The 15,207-nt window shown below is 34.1% G+C and overlaps 5 protein-coding genes across 5 annotated transcripts, besides 5 other annotated features; 2 read left to right on the forward strand and 3 right to left on the reverse strand.

The window, feature by feature from the left end:
* Positions 1-1,377: 1,377 nt before the first annotated feature.
* Positions 1,378-1,398: a terminal%2Cinverted (terminal inverted repeat of tvBac_61I transposon ID:TVAGG3_0328980).
* Positions 1,378-2,141: a mobile genetic element.
* A 4,895-nt stretch (positions 2,142-7,036) lies between these two features.
* Positions 7,037-7,387, reverse strand: TVAGG3_0328990 (uncharacterized protein; the record flags this gene model as incomplete). The annotated part of the gene is made up of 1 exon (XM_001314193.1): positions 7,037-7,387. The coding sequence occupies one exon, from the start codon at positions 7,385-7,387 to the stop codon at positions 7,037-7,039; it is 351 nt and encodes a 116-aa protein (XP_001314207.1).
* Positions 7,388-7,580: 193 nt separating this feature from the next.
* TVAGG3_0329000 (glycine-rich protein family) lies at positions 7,581-8,800 on the reverse strand (the record flags this gene model as incomplete). The annotated part of the gene is made up of 1 exon (XM_001314192.2): positions 7,795-8,700. The coding sequence occupies one exon, from the start codon at positions 8,698-8,700 to the stop codon at positions 7,795-7,797; it is 906 nt and encodes a 301-aa protein (XP_001314206.1).
* A 197-nt stretch (positions 8,801-8,997) lies between these two features.
* On the forward strand, positions 8,998-9,366 carry TVAGG3_0329010 (uncharacterized protein; the record flags this gene model as incomplete). Its single annotated transcript, XM_001314191.1, has 1 exon — positions 8,998-9,366. The coding sequence occupies one exon, from the start codon at positions 8,998-9,000 to the stop codon at positions 9,364-9,366; it is 369 nt and encodes a 122-aa protein (XP_001314205.1).
* Positions 9,367-9,663: 297 nt separating this feature from the next.
* On the reverse strand, positions 9,664-12,187 carry TVAGG3_0329020 (ubiquitin carboxyl-terminal hydrolase family; the record flags this gene model as incomplete). Its single annotated transcript, XM_001314190.1, has 1 exon — positions 9,742-12,183. One exon carries the CDS (start codon positions 12,181-12,183, stop codon positions 9,742-9,744), a length of 2,442 nt encoding a protein of 813 aa, XP_001314204.1.
* Positions 12,188-13,632: 1,445 nt separating this feature from the next.
* Positions 13,633-13,660: a terminal%2Cinverted (terminal inverted repeat of Mariner transposon ID:TVAGG3_0329030).
* Positions 13,633-14,936: a mobile genetic element.
* TVAGG3_0329040 (Mariner transposase) lies at positions 13,729-14,856 on the forward strand (the record flags this gene model as incomplete). The annotated part of the gene is made up of 1 exon (XM_051230354.1): positions 13,729-14,856. One exon carries the CDS (start codon positions 13,729-13,731, stop codon positions 14,854-14,856), a length of 1,128 nt encoding a protein of 375 aa, XP_051100084.1.
* Positions 14,909-14,936: a terminal%2Cinverted (terminal inverted repeat of Mariner transposon ID:TVAGG3_0329030).
* Positions 14,937-15,207: the final 271 nt, after the last annotated feature.

The raw sequence follows: 15,207 nt of genomic DNA on the forward strand, positions 1-15,207 counted from the left end.
TATCGAAAGCAAAATTCATTACAATTTAAGATATAATTTTCAAATTTTTGTTTATACAAAGAAACAAGAATAATTCTTTATCAGCCCTAATTCCTAACATATCAAACATGAATTATTCAATGAATATGTTAAGATCTACACATATTTTTACTAATATTTATTTTTTCATTAATAGAGTATTTTAAACTTTATCTCAATTTTGGAATGAATATATGTTTTTTGTTTCGTATTTTATAATATGTTACTTTTATTATGCAAGCATCAGAGAGACCAGTCCAATGCTGAAAAGATGAGCAGAATACAAAATAAAGTTATTTAGTGGGCAAGAACATTTGCAGCCAATGGTGTTCTTCTCAAGAGTGAAAGGACTCGATGGTTCAATTCGGATGAAACCATCGCCAGTGTGGCCGATGACGGGATTTCCACTCGGTGAATTGAATGTTTTGTCACCACCGAGTAAAATGACGTTGTACAGATCTGGCGATGCGTAGCTGCTCCCACCACCACCACCTGCCAGATCTGCACCACCGCCACCGCCGAAATACCCGCTTCACCGCCCCCAGCCGATCCAGAGGCGCTGCAATTTGCATCACCGCCTTTCAAATATTTTCCTATCTGTCCGCTGACCAAATCATATGTACCATCTCCTACATAGATTCCACCTTCACCAGGTTTGGATATTGTTGCACCTTTACCACGAACTTTCTCGCATATTGTGGAGAAATATGGTCTGCATCGCCCAATGCATCTCCTGCAAATGGGCCACCAACACCGCCAAAAGACTCAACATCATTATATCCGGATCCGCCGCCAGCCCTGATATCAGGAGAATGTTCTGTCCATGTGGATCTCTAGATATAAATGTGGCTGAGCCACCTGTACACGAACTAATACGATCGATACTACTTATTTTATTTTGGCCTCCTTCGAAGGGACTTGTAATAAAATTTTGATAACCGCAACGTCCTTTTGAGCCAACATACGCATAAAGTGTAGTTTGTGAATTTAATATCAAGATTGCTTCGGAATATGCGCCATGACCGGCCTCAGAGCTGAAGGAACCTCCCTGGGCTCCCCATATCTTAATAAGCCATGTTCCATTTGGTAACTCGAAAGCTTCAACTCCTTTTGGTTCTCGGAATTCATAATTTACTGAAGAAATAGTCTAGAAAGAATCAACATGAATCAAAAATTAGTATTCTGATTTTAATTTGAACGCAAGTCGTGAATATGCGGATACTTGGGCGATATTGTATAAAATTTCTTTTGTGAAAAATGAATGGACTTTCAAATTTTTGAGTATCATTCAAAAAAATATGAATATCTTCTAAAGGAATTATAATGACAATTCTTATTTTAATAAAATTCTATGCTTAAGGGTGCCGGAAAGTGAAGTGAAAGCTATTTTGAAAACAACACTTTTCAAACCCATAAAATCATTTTTATTTTGATTTGTTTATATGAGTATAAACCTTAAGTGATGATGTATCATAGTATCATATTTAAACTAAGTAAAATCGATGTTTATGAACATAAGGTTATCAAAAACACACAAAAATCATACAAAATTTTTAAAATCTGGAAGGGAAAAAGTGCATTTATCTCAACATATGAGAATTGAAAATAAAATTTGTTCTGTAAAACTTTTAGTATAGCTATTGAAATTTTGTGTTTAATATATCTCACTGGCTTAAACACAATATTGGATGACTAGATACAAATCTAATTTAACTTTGAATGAGACCATTTCGACTGAAAACAACTACCAGTGAGTTTGTTCCTTAATGGTAATTAGCAGAATCCAGTGAGATGGTAATGCAATCGGTCTTAGTTTTAAAATTACCCACTAATTGCATCTCGACACTTTTTAACAAGTGCCAAATGTTTTCTGTAAAATATCTAGTATCTTGTACCTATGTATCAGTCCTGGAGTATTAGCCCTTGCCATGGAAAAACCAGGGACTAGATAGGTCCGCAAGTTGGAAAAATGCAAAGCAGTTTTCTTCATACTGGAAGTATCTAAGAACTCAATATCATAGAAATAAAAACCTTAGTATATACCCTACTAATATAAGTTTCAATATCATTAATATCTTTACTACAAATGAAGTTATAATCGCGTCACCTCACTTTCCGGCACCCTTAAACGGTTCTTCACACCCGTAAAATGTTTTATGAAGGAAGATTTTATAAATTTTGAGAGATAGCAAAAAAAGTTCTTCAACAATCAAGATTCGAATACCGAAATCAATGGTAAATAGTCGTAATCAGTTAATTGGTAATATTATTTCATCGATAAATATCGAAACAAAATTTAATTTTGGAAAATGCAAAAAAATTCAGCTGGGATGAGTATTTTGGTACCACAGAAAAAGTCACTCAGACACTTGATGGAAAAGTACTATATAATAGCACAGGCACTAGCAATTTTTATATTAATTCATGTGATTTCGAAGATTGTAAAGAAAAAGGTGCAATTCGAATTGAAAGAGATAATGAAATATGTGCATTACTTGAAGAATCTACATTTAAAAACTGCAGTTCAGATTCTCAAGGTGGATCTCTATTTTTTAACTGCTTCTGGAATGGAGAGTTTGTTCAACGAAGAAATATTTTTCATTCATCAAAAGCAAAAAATTGCATTGCATTTGGTCAAGCTGTTAAATCCGGTTCTTCTTGTAAAAACTACGCATTCGATATTTCAGTTTCTAAATGTGGGGAAAGCGAATCAACAGGACATTGGACGATTTGTGTAGCTTATGGAAATAATCGTATTGCCAATAGCAACATCACAAGTAACAAATGCATTGAGAGATCTTCATTACATTCATACCTAAATGGAGATTCAGGGATTTGCAACTTTTCCATTTTTGCAGGAAACAATCAGACTGAAAGTGATTCAATTAGATTTGAAAATGGATATTTCCTCAATCAAATAGTAACATATTGTAATGTTGTTGGAAATAAATGCGGAATCAATAATAATCAAGTCCTGTTTTATTGTGAACGCAATACTTATGTCGATCACTGCACATTTTTAAATAACATAGCAGTGTATATGTTTTGTAATTCAAATGAAAATTTTCTTTTATCTGTTTCTGACTCATGTGTTGAAACTATGTCGACTTCAGGAGCAGGATCTGTTACATTTCCTAGATGTAACGAAAGTTGCTTACTAATTCTAAAAGGTATATCAAATAAAATAGCTTTTCTTTCTGAGATTGCAAAAACTTCAACAACACCTCATCTTATATCGTTAAAAAAATAAAAAAGGAATTGAAATACAATAAAAAGGTGTTTTTGAAATATCGAAGAAAATTGTGAAATCTAATATAATTGTGATTCAAGAATAATATTTTGGTTTTGTCATATTTGGAAAGAAGTTTATTGCCAATTAATGCTTCTGAATGATTGGTACCATACTTGCTAATGAAAATTGTTTTCCATACAACAGAAAAATTTTACAACTTGCCTTTATTTAAAGGATATATATCTCAATATCCATTTTATCTTAATTGAGATTCTTTATATTAATACTCTAGCTGGAGTAAATAATGTATTTTTGAAGCATAAATAAACATTTATTCGAAATTAATAAGTTGATGGAATCAATATAAGAAGAAAATCTGTTGATTTACCATCTTGGGAAAGACTTCTTGCCGTTCCTCTTCTTGCTGATTCCACAAATGAATGTTGACTTGTTGTGCTTCTTCCTGTTCTTGATAATATCACGAATACGTTCTTTATCGAGAATCGACTTCTTATTCTTACATCCTTGAGAAACATTATCTTGACCAATAACATAGTCACCGATTGTGACATCTTCACTGTCATCACTATCACTAATGCTATTACTATTATTATTATCATCATTATCATTATCGTTATTATTGTAATTGACATTATCATTATCATTTTCTTCACTGAATGAGAATAAATCTTCACTATTCATTTTTTCTTCTTCATAATCATAATTTCCATCTTCTTCTTCCAATTCTTCAACAACAACTTGGTAAGACTTGAATGTCATGAATAAAAATGAACTGATGTGTTTTTATTCTCAAATTTATCAAGTTTTTTTTTATTTATTCTCAAAATTTATGACCAAAAAAGTCGCATGTTGATGTTCCATAAAAATTTTCTTACTATGAAAATAAAATTTCTTTTCAAACTAGATATAAGCAAAGTGATCTTATCGAAAGCAAAATTCATTACAATTTAAGATATAATTTTCAAATTTTTGTTTATACAAAGAAACAAGAATAATTCTTTATCAGCCCTAATTCCTAACATATCAAACATGAATTATTCAATGAATATGTTAAGATCTACACATATTTTTTACTAATATTTATTTTTTCATTAATAGAGTATTTTAAACTTTATCTCAATTTTGGAATGAATATATGTTTTTTGTTTCGTATTTTATAATATGTTACTTTTATTATGCAAGCATCAGAGAGACCAGTCCAATGCTGAAAAGATGAGCAGAATACAAAATAAAGTTATTTAGTGGGCAAGAACATTTGCAGCCAATGAGGTTCTTCTCAAGAGTGAAAGGACTCGATGGTTCAATTCGGATGAAACCATCGCCAGTGTGGCCGATGACGGGATTTCCACTCGGTGAATTGAATGTTTTGTCACCACCGAGTAAAATGACGTTGTACAGATCTGGCGATGCGTAGCTGCTCCCACCACCACCACCTGCCAGATCTGCACCACCGCCACCGCCGAAATACCCGCTTCTACCGCCCCCAGCCGATCCAACGGCGCTGCAATTTGCATCACCACCTTTCAAATATTTTCCTATCGTCCCGTTGATTGGAGAAAATCTACCATCTCCTACATAGATTCCACCTTCACCAGGTTTGGACATTGTTGCACCTTTACCACGAACTTTCCTCGCATCTTGTGGAGAAACATTTCCTGCAGAGCCCAATGCATCTCCTGCAAATGGGCCACCAACACCGCCAAAAAATTCTTTAGTGTAATATCCGGATCCACCACCCGCCCCTGATATCAGAGAGAATGTTCTGTCCATGTGGATCTCTAGATATAAATGTGGCTGAGCCACCTGTACACGAACTAATACGATCGATACTACTTATTTTATTTTGGCCTCCTTCGAAGGGACTTGTAATAAAATTTTGATAACCGCAACGTCCTTTTGAGCCAACATACGCATAAAGTGTAGTTTGTGAATTTAATATCAAGATTGCTTCGGAATATGCGCCATGACCGGCCTCAGAGCTGAAGGAACCTCCCTGGGCTCCCCATATCTTAATAAGCCATGTTCCATTTGGTAACTCGAAAGCTTCAACTCCTTTTGGTTCTCGGAATTCATAATTTACTGAAGAAATAGTTTAGAAAGAATCAACATGAATCAAAAATTAGTATTCTGATTTTGATTTGAACGCGAGTGGTGAATATGTGAATACTTGGGCGATATCGTATAAAATTTCTTTTGTGAAAAATGAATGGACTTTCAAATTTTTGAGTATCATTCAAAAAAATATGATTATGTTCTAAAGGAATTATAATTGCAATTCATATTTTAATAAATTTCTTTGCCTAAACGGTTCTTCACGCCCGTAATGCATTATAAAGGAAGATTTTATAAATTTTGAGAGATTGGCAACAAAATTTCATGAACAATCAAGATTCGAATATCGAAATCAATGGTAAATAGTCATAATCAGTTAAATGATAATATTATTTCATCGATAAATATCGAAACAAAATTTAATTTTGGAAAATGCAAAAAAAAATTCAGCTGGGATGAGTATTTTGGTACCACAGAAAAAGTCACTCAGACACTTGATGGAAAAGTACTATATAATAGCACAGGCACTAGCAATTTTTATATTAATTCATGTGATTTCGAAGATTGTAAAGAAAAAGGTGCAATTCGAATTGAAAGAAATAATGAAATATGTGCATTACTAGAAGAATCTACGTTTAAAAACTGCAGTTCAGATTCTCAAGGTGGATCTCTATTTTTTAACTGCTTCTGGAATGGAGAGTTTGTTCAACGAAGAAATAATTTTTATTCATCAAAAGCAAAAAATTGCATTGCATTTGGTCAAGCTGTTAAATCCGGTTCTTCCTGTAAAAACTATGCATTCGATATTTCAGTTTCTAAATGTGGGGAAAACGAATCAATAGGAACATGGACGATTGCTATAGTTTATGGAAATAATAGCATTTCGAATAATAATATCACAAGTAACAGATGCATTGGTAGATCATCATTATATTCTTTAAGAACTTATGATCCTGGGATTTGCAACTTTTCCATTTTTGAAGGAAACAATCAAACCGAGAGTGAATCAATTAGATTTGAAAATAGATATTTATATAAGCAAACAGTTTCTTACTGCATTGTTGTTGGAAATAAATGCGGAATCAATAATAATCAAGTGCTGTTTTGTTGTGATCACATAACTTATGTCGATCACTGCACATTTTTAAATAACATAGCAGTTTATATGTTTTGTAATTCTAATAAAGATTTTCTTTTATCTATTTCTGACTCATGTGTTGAAACTATGTCAACATCAGGAGCAGGATCTGTTACATTTCCTAGATATAACGAAAGCTGCTTACTAATTCTAAAAGGTATATCAAATAAAATAACTTTTCTTTCTGATATTGCAAAAACTTCTACAGCACCTCATCTTTTATCGTTAAAAAAATAAAGATTGAACAAGATTGTGAAATCTAATACAATTGTGATTCGTGAATAATATTTTGGTCACTTCATATTTGGAAAGAAGTTTATTGCCAATTAATGTTTCTGGATGATATTCTACTTGCTAATGAAAATTGTTTTCCATACAATAGAAAATTTTTACAACTTGCCTTTAGTTAAAGGATATATCTCATTATGCAAATATATAGGAATTGAAGAACATATCCATTTTATCTTAATATTAATATTCAAGATGAAGTAAATAATGATGATTTGAAGCATAAAAAAACATTTATTCGAAATTGATATGTTGATTGAATCAATATAAGAAGAAAATCTGTTGATTTACCATCTTGGGAAAGACTTCTTGCCGTTCCTCTTCTTGCTGATTCCACGAATGAATGTTGACTTGTTGTGCTTCTTCCTGTTCTTGATAATATCACGAATACGTTCTTTATCGAGAATCGACTTCTTATTCTTACATCCTTGAGAAACATTATCTTGACCAATAACATAGTCACTGATTGTGATATCTTCACTGTCATCAATATCACTATCATTATTACTGTCATTATTATTATCATTATCGTTATTATCATCATTTTCTTCACTAAATGAGAATAAATCTTCACTATTCATTGTTTCTTCTTCTTCCTCTTCCAATTCTTCAACAACTTGGTAAGACTTGAATGTCATGAATAAAAATGAACTGATGTGTTTTTATTCTCAAATTTATCAATTTTTTTTGATTCTCAAAATTTATGACCAAAAAAGTCGGATGTTGATGTTCCATAAAAATTTTCTTACTATGAATAAAAAATTTGTTTTCAAGCCATATATAAAACACTTATTATAAATATAGCAAAATTCTCTCCAATTTAAGATACAATTTTCAAATTTTTTTATATGTCAAAGAATCAAGAATAATTAATCATCAATTCTAATTCTTAACATATAAAGCATGAATTGTTCAATGAATATGGAAAAATCTTCACATATTTTTACAAATATTTATTTTTAATTAATAGAGTATGATAAACTTTATTTCAGTTTTGGTATGAATATAATTCTTTTGTTTCGTGTTTTATAATATGCTACTTTTATTATGCAAACATCAGAGAGACCAATCCAATGCTGAAAAGATGAGCAGAGTATAAAATAAAGTTATTTCGTTGGTAAGAACATTTGCAGCCAATGGTGTTCTTCTCAAGAGTGAAAGGACTCGATGGTTCAATTCGGATGAAACCATCGCCAGTGTGGCCGATGACGGGATTTCCACTCGGTGAATTGAATGTTTTGTCACCACCGAGTAAAATGACGTTGTACAGATCTGGCGATGCGTAGCTGCTCCCACCACCACCACCTGCCAGATCTGCACCACCGCCACCGCCGAAATACCCGCTTCCACCGCCCCCAGCCGATCCAGAGGCGCTGCAATTTGCATCACCACCTTTCAAATAATTTCCGATTATTCCTTGGGTAGGTCCATAATTTTTATTGCCTATATAGATTCCGCCAGATCCAGGCCTAGTTGACGTTGCTCCTTTGCCTCTGACTTTCTTCACATCTTCTTTTGGAAGTTCTGTTGCATCTCCAAGCGCATCTCCGGCAAAAGGACTGCCAACACCGCCAAAAAACTCACCAAGGCAATATCCAGATCCACCTCCTGCACCAGATATCAGGAGAATGTTTTTCCCAAATGGATCTCTCGAAATAAAGGTAGCGGAGCCACCTGTACATGAATCGAAATCGCATATTTTATTTGGACCGCCCTGGAATGGTCCTGTCGTGAAGTTTGTATGGCCACACTTTCCTTGTGCTCCAACATATGCGTAAAGTGTGGTTATTTTATCTAATATCAAGATTGCTTCGGAATATGCACCATGGCCCCCGGAAGAGTTGAAGGAACCTCCTTGGGCTCCCCATATCTTCATAAGCCATATTCCACTTTGTAACTGGAAGCTTTCAACTCCTCTTGGTACCCGAAATTCGAATTGTATGGAAGACATGGTCTAGAAAGAATCAAGATATATCAAAGCATTAGTACTAAATCAATTTTCGTGGAAACTAGTGTTTCAATATATTTATTTTTGAAGAAAATTATACAAACCTTAAATATGGAAAAATGAATCACTATTCAAATTTTGGGTTACGTTCAAATTTTAAAAATGGTGAGTGTGTTTATATCTAGTTTGAAAAGAAAATTTTTATGGAACATCAACATTCGATTTTTTGGTCATAAATTTTGAGAATCAAAAAAAAATTGATAAATTTAAGAATAAAAACACATCAGTTCATTTTTATTCATGACATTCAAGTCTTACCAAGTTGTTGAAGAATTGGAAGAGGAAGAAGAAGAAACAATGAATAGTGAAGATTTATTCTCATTCAGTGAAGAAAATGATGATAATAACGATAATGATGATAATAACGATAATGATAATAATAACGATAATGATAATGATAGTGATATTGATGACAGTGAAGATATCACAATCGGTGACTATGTTATTGGTCAAGATAATGTTTCTCAAGGATGTAAGAATAAGAAGTCGATTCTCGATAAAGAACGTATTCGTGATATTATCAAGAACAGGAAGAAGCACAACAAGTCAACATTCATTCGTGGAATCAGCAAGAAGAGGAACGGCAAGAAGTCTTTCCCAAGATGGTAAATCAACAGATTTTCTTCTTATATTGATTCAATCAACATATCAATTTCGAATAAATGTTTTTTTATGCTTCAAATCATCATTATTTACTTCATCTTGAATATTAATATTAAGATAAAATGGATATGTTCTTCAATTCCTATATATTCCCATTATGAGATATTACCTATATACAGACTAACCCATGAAAATGTAGCACCTCCATATAGAAGATGTATCGAAAATATATAGATAAAGACAGTCTATGTAAATAGAAGAACTATAGCAATATGTATCTGTTTTATATAAAGACTACATTCATTGAATGAATACAATGTTTTATATAGAGAGATGATTTATTTCTAACCAATCGATATAACAATAAAATAAGAAAAAAAGTTATTTGTCAATTCTCTGATAGAAGAGAACGTAAGCAAGAGGAGACTTAGCGTCTTCGTAAGAAGATTCGTAGCAAGATGAGTCATCAAACTTGTACCACTTTCCATTGACAATTGCGTGTGCAATGTAGTGTCCTCCTCCCATTGATCCCATGTGTTCAGAAACAGCGTAAAGTTTGTAATGAGTTGATTGGTCGGTCTTTCCTCTTATGTAAGGAGCCATGTCAAGTTCCTCGGGGAAGTCAACAAGTGTCGAATCCTTCTTTACGTAGTATCCCTCTCCGGAGAACCTCTTCAAGTGGATGACAAGTACTTCTGGGCAGCGCCAGATCTCCATCTTCTTGTCAGCGCAGACAAATTGGCCGCAATGAGGACAATGCCACTGATTCTGCTCGTCAAGTGTATCAACCGTACTGAAAAGGTTGAAGCACCTGTCAAGAGGTATCGTATCTGTCGAAGTATGTTTAGAAGAGTAGCCGTAAGCGTTTGATGGAACATTTTGTACGAGAACGTTCATATCGAGCTTAGAAATATCAGCGGTGACAACAACACCGTTTGCTGATGCACATTTGACGTGTTTTGATGGCTTTGGAGACTGAACATTCTTCCAATAATCTTTTTGGAAGTTAACTGCGAATTCTGGAGCTTCCTGACCTTCCTCAGGCTCTTTCTTGATTCTGGCCAAGAAGTTCTTTGCATCTTCTGTAAGTTCTATCTCAGATTTCGTATCTAATACTGGTTTGAGTCTTTCGAGAACGATATCCTTGTATTTGTCTTCTTCGAGAGATAGATCGTCGACTTCGATTAAGAATGGTGGTGTAATTGGCTGAGCATTGAAGTAGTTAGGGTTGTATTGAGATGCAACACTTCCTACGATCAATACTGGAACGTAGAACTTGTCTTGAGAGTCTATCTCGAAAACAACAGCTTGTAATCTCGATTCGTATGTATCTGGGAAGCCAAACTTGATTGAGAAGTTTTCTGTGTTCAAAGCGGCTGGAATGCAGAGAACTTCCTTGCCGAGCTTCTCAGAAACAAGTTTGGAGATGAGATTGACGTTTGCGATTTCTGATGTGCGAATATTTATGTTAAATTCTGTCCACTTGGCCTTTATGTCCTTTGGAATGAAGCTGACGTGTATTTTACGCTCGTTCTCCCTTGCGAGAGGTAGTTCGACTGTTAAGAATGGATCGAAAACGACAGTTGTTTTTTGACAATTCGGGCAAAGTAGTTGAGAACGAAGTAATCCGTAGAAATGGTCGACAATAATTGAATCGTTACGGAGCTTGCACCTCTTCCACGACTCGTCTGCGATGGCTTCGTCATTTGCTCCATCTCCTATGACTGGCTCGACTTGTGGCTTTACTTTGCAGCGGTTCAAGTCTTCGTGGATGCCGTCGAGCATGAAGAGAATAAGCTCGTGGCTGTCGTGCTGTTCGTAACCGGAAAATCGAGAATTAAAACCTCCAATTGCGGCCTTGAGTTCGCTTGGACGGATCGCGCCGCTTGTATTATCGCTCCACATCTGCTGGCAAATGGAGTTGAATGCTGTGGCAAGGCAGCCATGAGATCCTAATTTGTTTTCTCGGTTTATCCATTGTTCCCAGCGGCCATCGACGAAATACTGGATAAGCGGCATGGTGTGCATGAGACATTGCGTACCACTGTTGAAGTAGCATGTATTGCCGAGGTTATTAAAGCCATGACGGCCTGGTTTGCCTTCGTCGTAACCGTAGCGACTTCTCATTGTAGTGGAAGCTGCTGTTGTTGGTGTAGAGCCCATGGCAAGCTTTGTGAGGTATTCTACTTGAGTTGGTTTTTTAATCTTCCATTCGTCGTTTTCGTCTTTGTAGTTGACAGCAATAAGCTGGCCATCGATGAGGTTGTAACGCTTGAGATATGAATCTTCATCCATTAATGCCACGTAGTTGCCATTTAAGTAATCGATGAGTTGAAGCTGTTTATCAGCAGGGATATTGAAAAGTTCTCGTGCCTTGGCAAGTATATCCTTGGCATACATGTATTTATGGACTTCAATATCCTTTTTCTCTTCACCATAAACAACAGTCAATTTCTGGTAATAGACAATAGAAATTGGCTTATTTTCGACTTCATCCATTACAACTTCAAGTTTAATGATGTTATTGCAGCCGTACCAGCCGTAAAGGACATCCCATTCTGTTTTATCGACGATATAAAAATCAGTGTTTTCTCCCTTCGTTTTGGCAACGCGGGATTTGTTTTCTGGGTCTGCTATCTCAGAGTTATCGATAGGACCAACTTCGACGTTTGCTGGGTCGAACTGATTAAATCCGATCGCAGCTTTGTAATTGATCATCCATTTAGCGGATATGATGTATGCTCCATCCTCAACGGAAATGCTGCTTGTACGTTCGAGATTCTTAAGCCTTTCTGCTTGCTCTTCCTTGGTCGGGATACTCATAATATTTATTTATCTGACTATTTAAATTATTTGATGGATTATTTCTCAGTCGTTTGACATTAATTAATAACACTCATTAAAAATTAAACAAAATTTTCCTCAATGTTTTTTTTGTAAGTAAGTAGTATATGAGGACGGGTTTAGTGACTTTTTTTGTTACATCTAAATATAGACGATGCATTAAAATATATTTATTTATAAATCATTAAAAAAATTAACATTAATTTTAAAATAATTTATTTTTTATCTTTTAGCCGTTTTCGCTACTGGTGCCAAAAAGTTTGCAACGGGTTTAAATATCATCCATGTAAAATTTTAGAACTTGGTAACGAAAAACTTCAGAAAAAATTAAACGAAAGACTATCAAAAGATAAAGTTGAAAGAGTAAATAAACTCGCTAAAGGTAATGGTAATGATGAAGAAGAATTTGATGAGTTCAACATTGAACTTTAAGAAACTAATGATTATTTGAATTTATGATATCAATTATCTGATTTATTCTTTCTTCAATCTCTTCTATTCTTTTTGTTAAATCATCTATTTTCATTAATGAGGTGATTCTTGATTGAGGAATAGATTTCAAACTAACCACTCCTTTTATTTTTGAAATTTTGAATCCATCAACTTTAAACATTTTATTCAATTTACACGTTGTCAATTCTTCAAATAATTTTTTATTATTAGCATAATAGTCATTAAATTCTTCAACAGATGAAAAAATTTTTATTTCAGTAATTGGTTTAACAACGTTTATTTTTTGTTGAACATTTTCACTTTCATTTATTTCTTCCTCCTCTGTTTCATTTATTTTTAAAATCGGTTTCATTTATCATTAAATAAAAATTAGAATATAAGTGATGAAATATATTTTTTTAATTAATATTAAATCAGAAATGGCGGCAGGATTCTTTAAAAAATTATGGGATGGAATTAAGAAAGCTGCGGGTTGGGTTTATAAAAAGATTATTAAACCCGTTGCAAACTTTTTGGCACCAGTAGCGAAAACGGCAGGAACTATCATAGGTGGAGTATTAGGTACTAAAGCAGGTAATCCAGCGATGGGAGCACAAGCAGGTAACGCAGTTGGTGGAATTGCTGAAGGAATACTTAATAAAATAGGAGGTAGATAGTGGAAAAATAAATATTATTTTTATCTTAGTATCGGTTGTAGTCTTTGATAAACTTTTTCTCCTTTATTTAAAACTTCTCTTATTGGGGCAGCTTTTGGTGTTATTGATTCAGCAACGTCACTAATTGCTTCTTTATTCTTAAATATCCAATTTGCCCCCTTCTTCAATGTTTCCCAAACTTTACTCGCTCCTCTTTTTACTCTATTCCACAGTTTCTTAAATATACCTGCCGCCATAGTTGATTATTTCATTAAAATTAAAAATTCATTTTCATCTTTTAATTTTGATTTTTTATTTATTAATAAATGACGACTAACTATAGGGTGTCCAAAGGTGCGTTTAGCACAGCGCTCTATATGAGACTATTAAAGGAGATATATGCTGATTATAAATATATAATAAAAAATATGAATATATGTATATGATGAGTATGTTGTATTTTGGCGCCATGCCGGGATATAAAATGAATTTTGAGACAAGAGGCGGTTTCGCGGGAAATTTTGGCGGGATTTTTTTCATTTTTTTAATGAATCATAAAGAAAACATCCTCGCTCTTGCAAAAAAATGCAAAGACTGTAAAAAAATCTACGAGACATTGGTAAAATGCTTCGGTATGGATGCTCCTAGCTATTCCACTGTAACGTATCATGTTAGGATGTATCACTTCATGAACAAAAAGGCGCCCATCATAAAAATTGACAAAAAATCGCCGGATCAAAGAAAAATCAAAGCAATTCTTCAAGCGCTAGATGAAGACCCAAGAGCATCACTCAGAAGGATAGAGGAGATGACAAAGATACCACGTACAACAGTCAGTTATTATCTGCACAATTATTTGAACTACAAACTAGCGTATACACGTTGGGTTCCGCACAACCTTAATTCAGTTCAAAAAAAATCTAGAGTCCAATCTTCGAAAGAGCTCCTCTCTATATTGGGTGCGTATCAATCCAAGAAGTTTCGCTTTTTAGTAACAGGGGACGAGTCTTGGTTTCAATATGCAACAGAAGCCAAAATCATGTGGATCCCGAAGGATGAAAATCCGCAAACATTCCCGAAGAAAAAAATTGACACACCAATGATGATGTTGTCGGTTTTTTGGGGCGTGAATGGCATCATCGCAATTGATATTCTTCAAAAACCTAATACGATGAATGCTCAGTATCTAATTGACAATGTTCTTACTCAAATTATCAATTCTGATGAGTTTGAGAAATCCAAACAACAAAAACAAAAGTTTGCAATTCATTTTGATAATTCAAGAGTTCACAAAAGTCATAAGGTAATGAATTACTTGGTGGAAAACAATGTCAAAGTTGTTCCAAACCCAATTTATTCACCTGATATTGCACCCTCTGACTTTTATTTATTCGGCACGCTAAAAAAGAGAGCTGAAGGACGCGAATTCGCGAGTCCAGATGATCTTGAAAATTTTGTAAGAGAGCAATTTGAGCAATTTTCTCATGATGATTTAAAGCGTGTCTTTCAAGCCTGGATCGATCGCTGCGAACGCGTGATTGAATCCAATGGTGATTATATTTAAATAAACTTTATATATATGTAACTTGTTTATTTCTATTCGCAGTATTCAGGTTTGTGCTAAACACACCTTTGGACACCCTATATTTGGTACCAAACACTAAACCGATTAATGGAAATGTATTTCATTCATTCGAAAAGATAAATGAAATATTCGCAAAGAATGATGGTAGAAGATATTATAGAGAACTTGAAAGTTCATGCTATGACTCTGATGCTCCATATTTTGATGATAAACAAACTCATTTAAGAATTACAAATCCGGCTCATGATGTGAACCAATTAGGTGACACATATATTAAACGCAAAGTTAAAGCAACTCTTGTTTCAAATAAAGCTTTCACATGTGATGTCG

The sequence above is a fragment of the Trichomonas vaginalis genome, chromosome V (genome assembly GCF_026262505.1).
Source record: "Trichomonas vaginalis G3 chromosome V, whole genome shotgun sequence".
Lineage (NCBI taxonomy): Eukaryota > Parabasalia > Trichomonadida > Trichomonadidae > Trichomonas > Trichomonas vaginalis.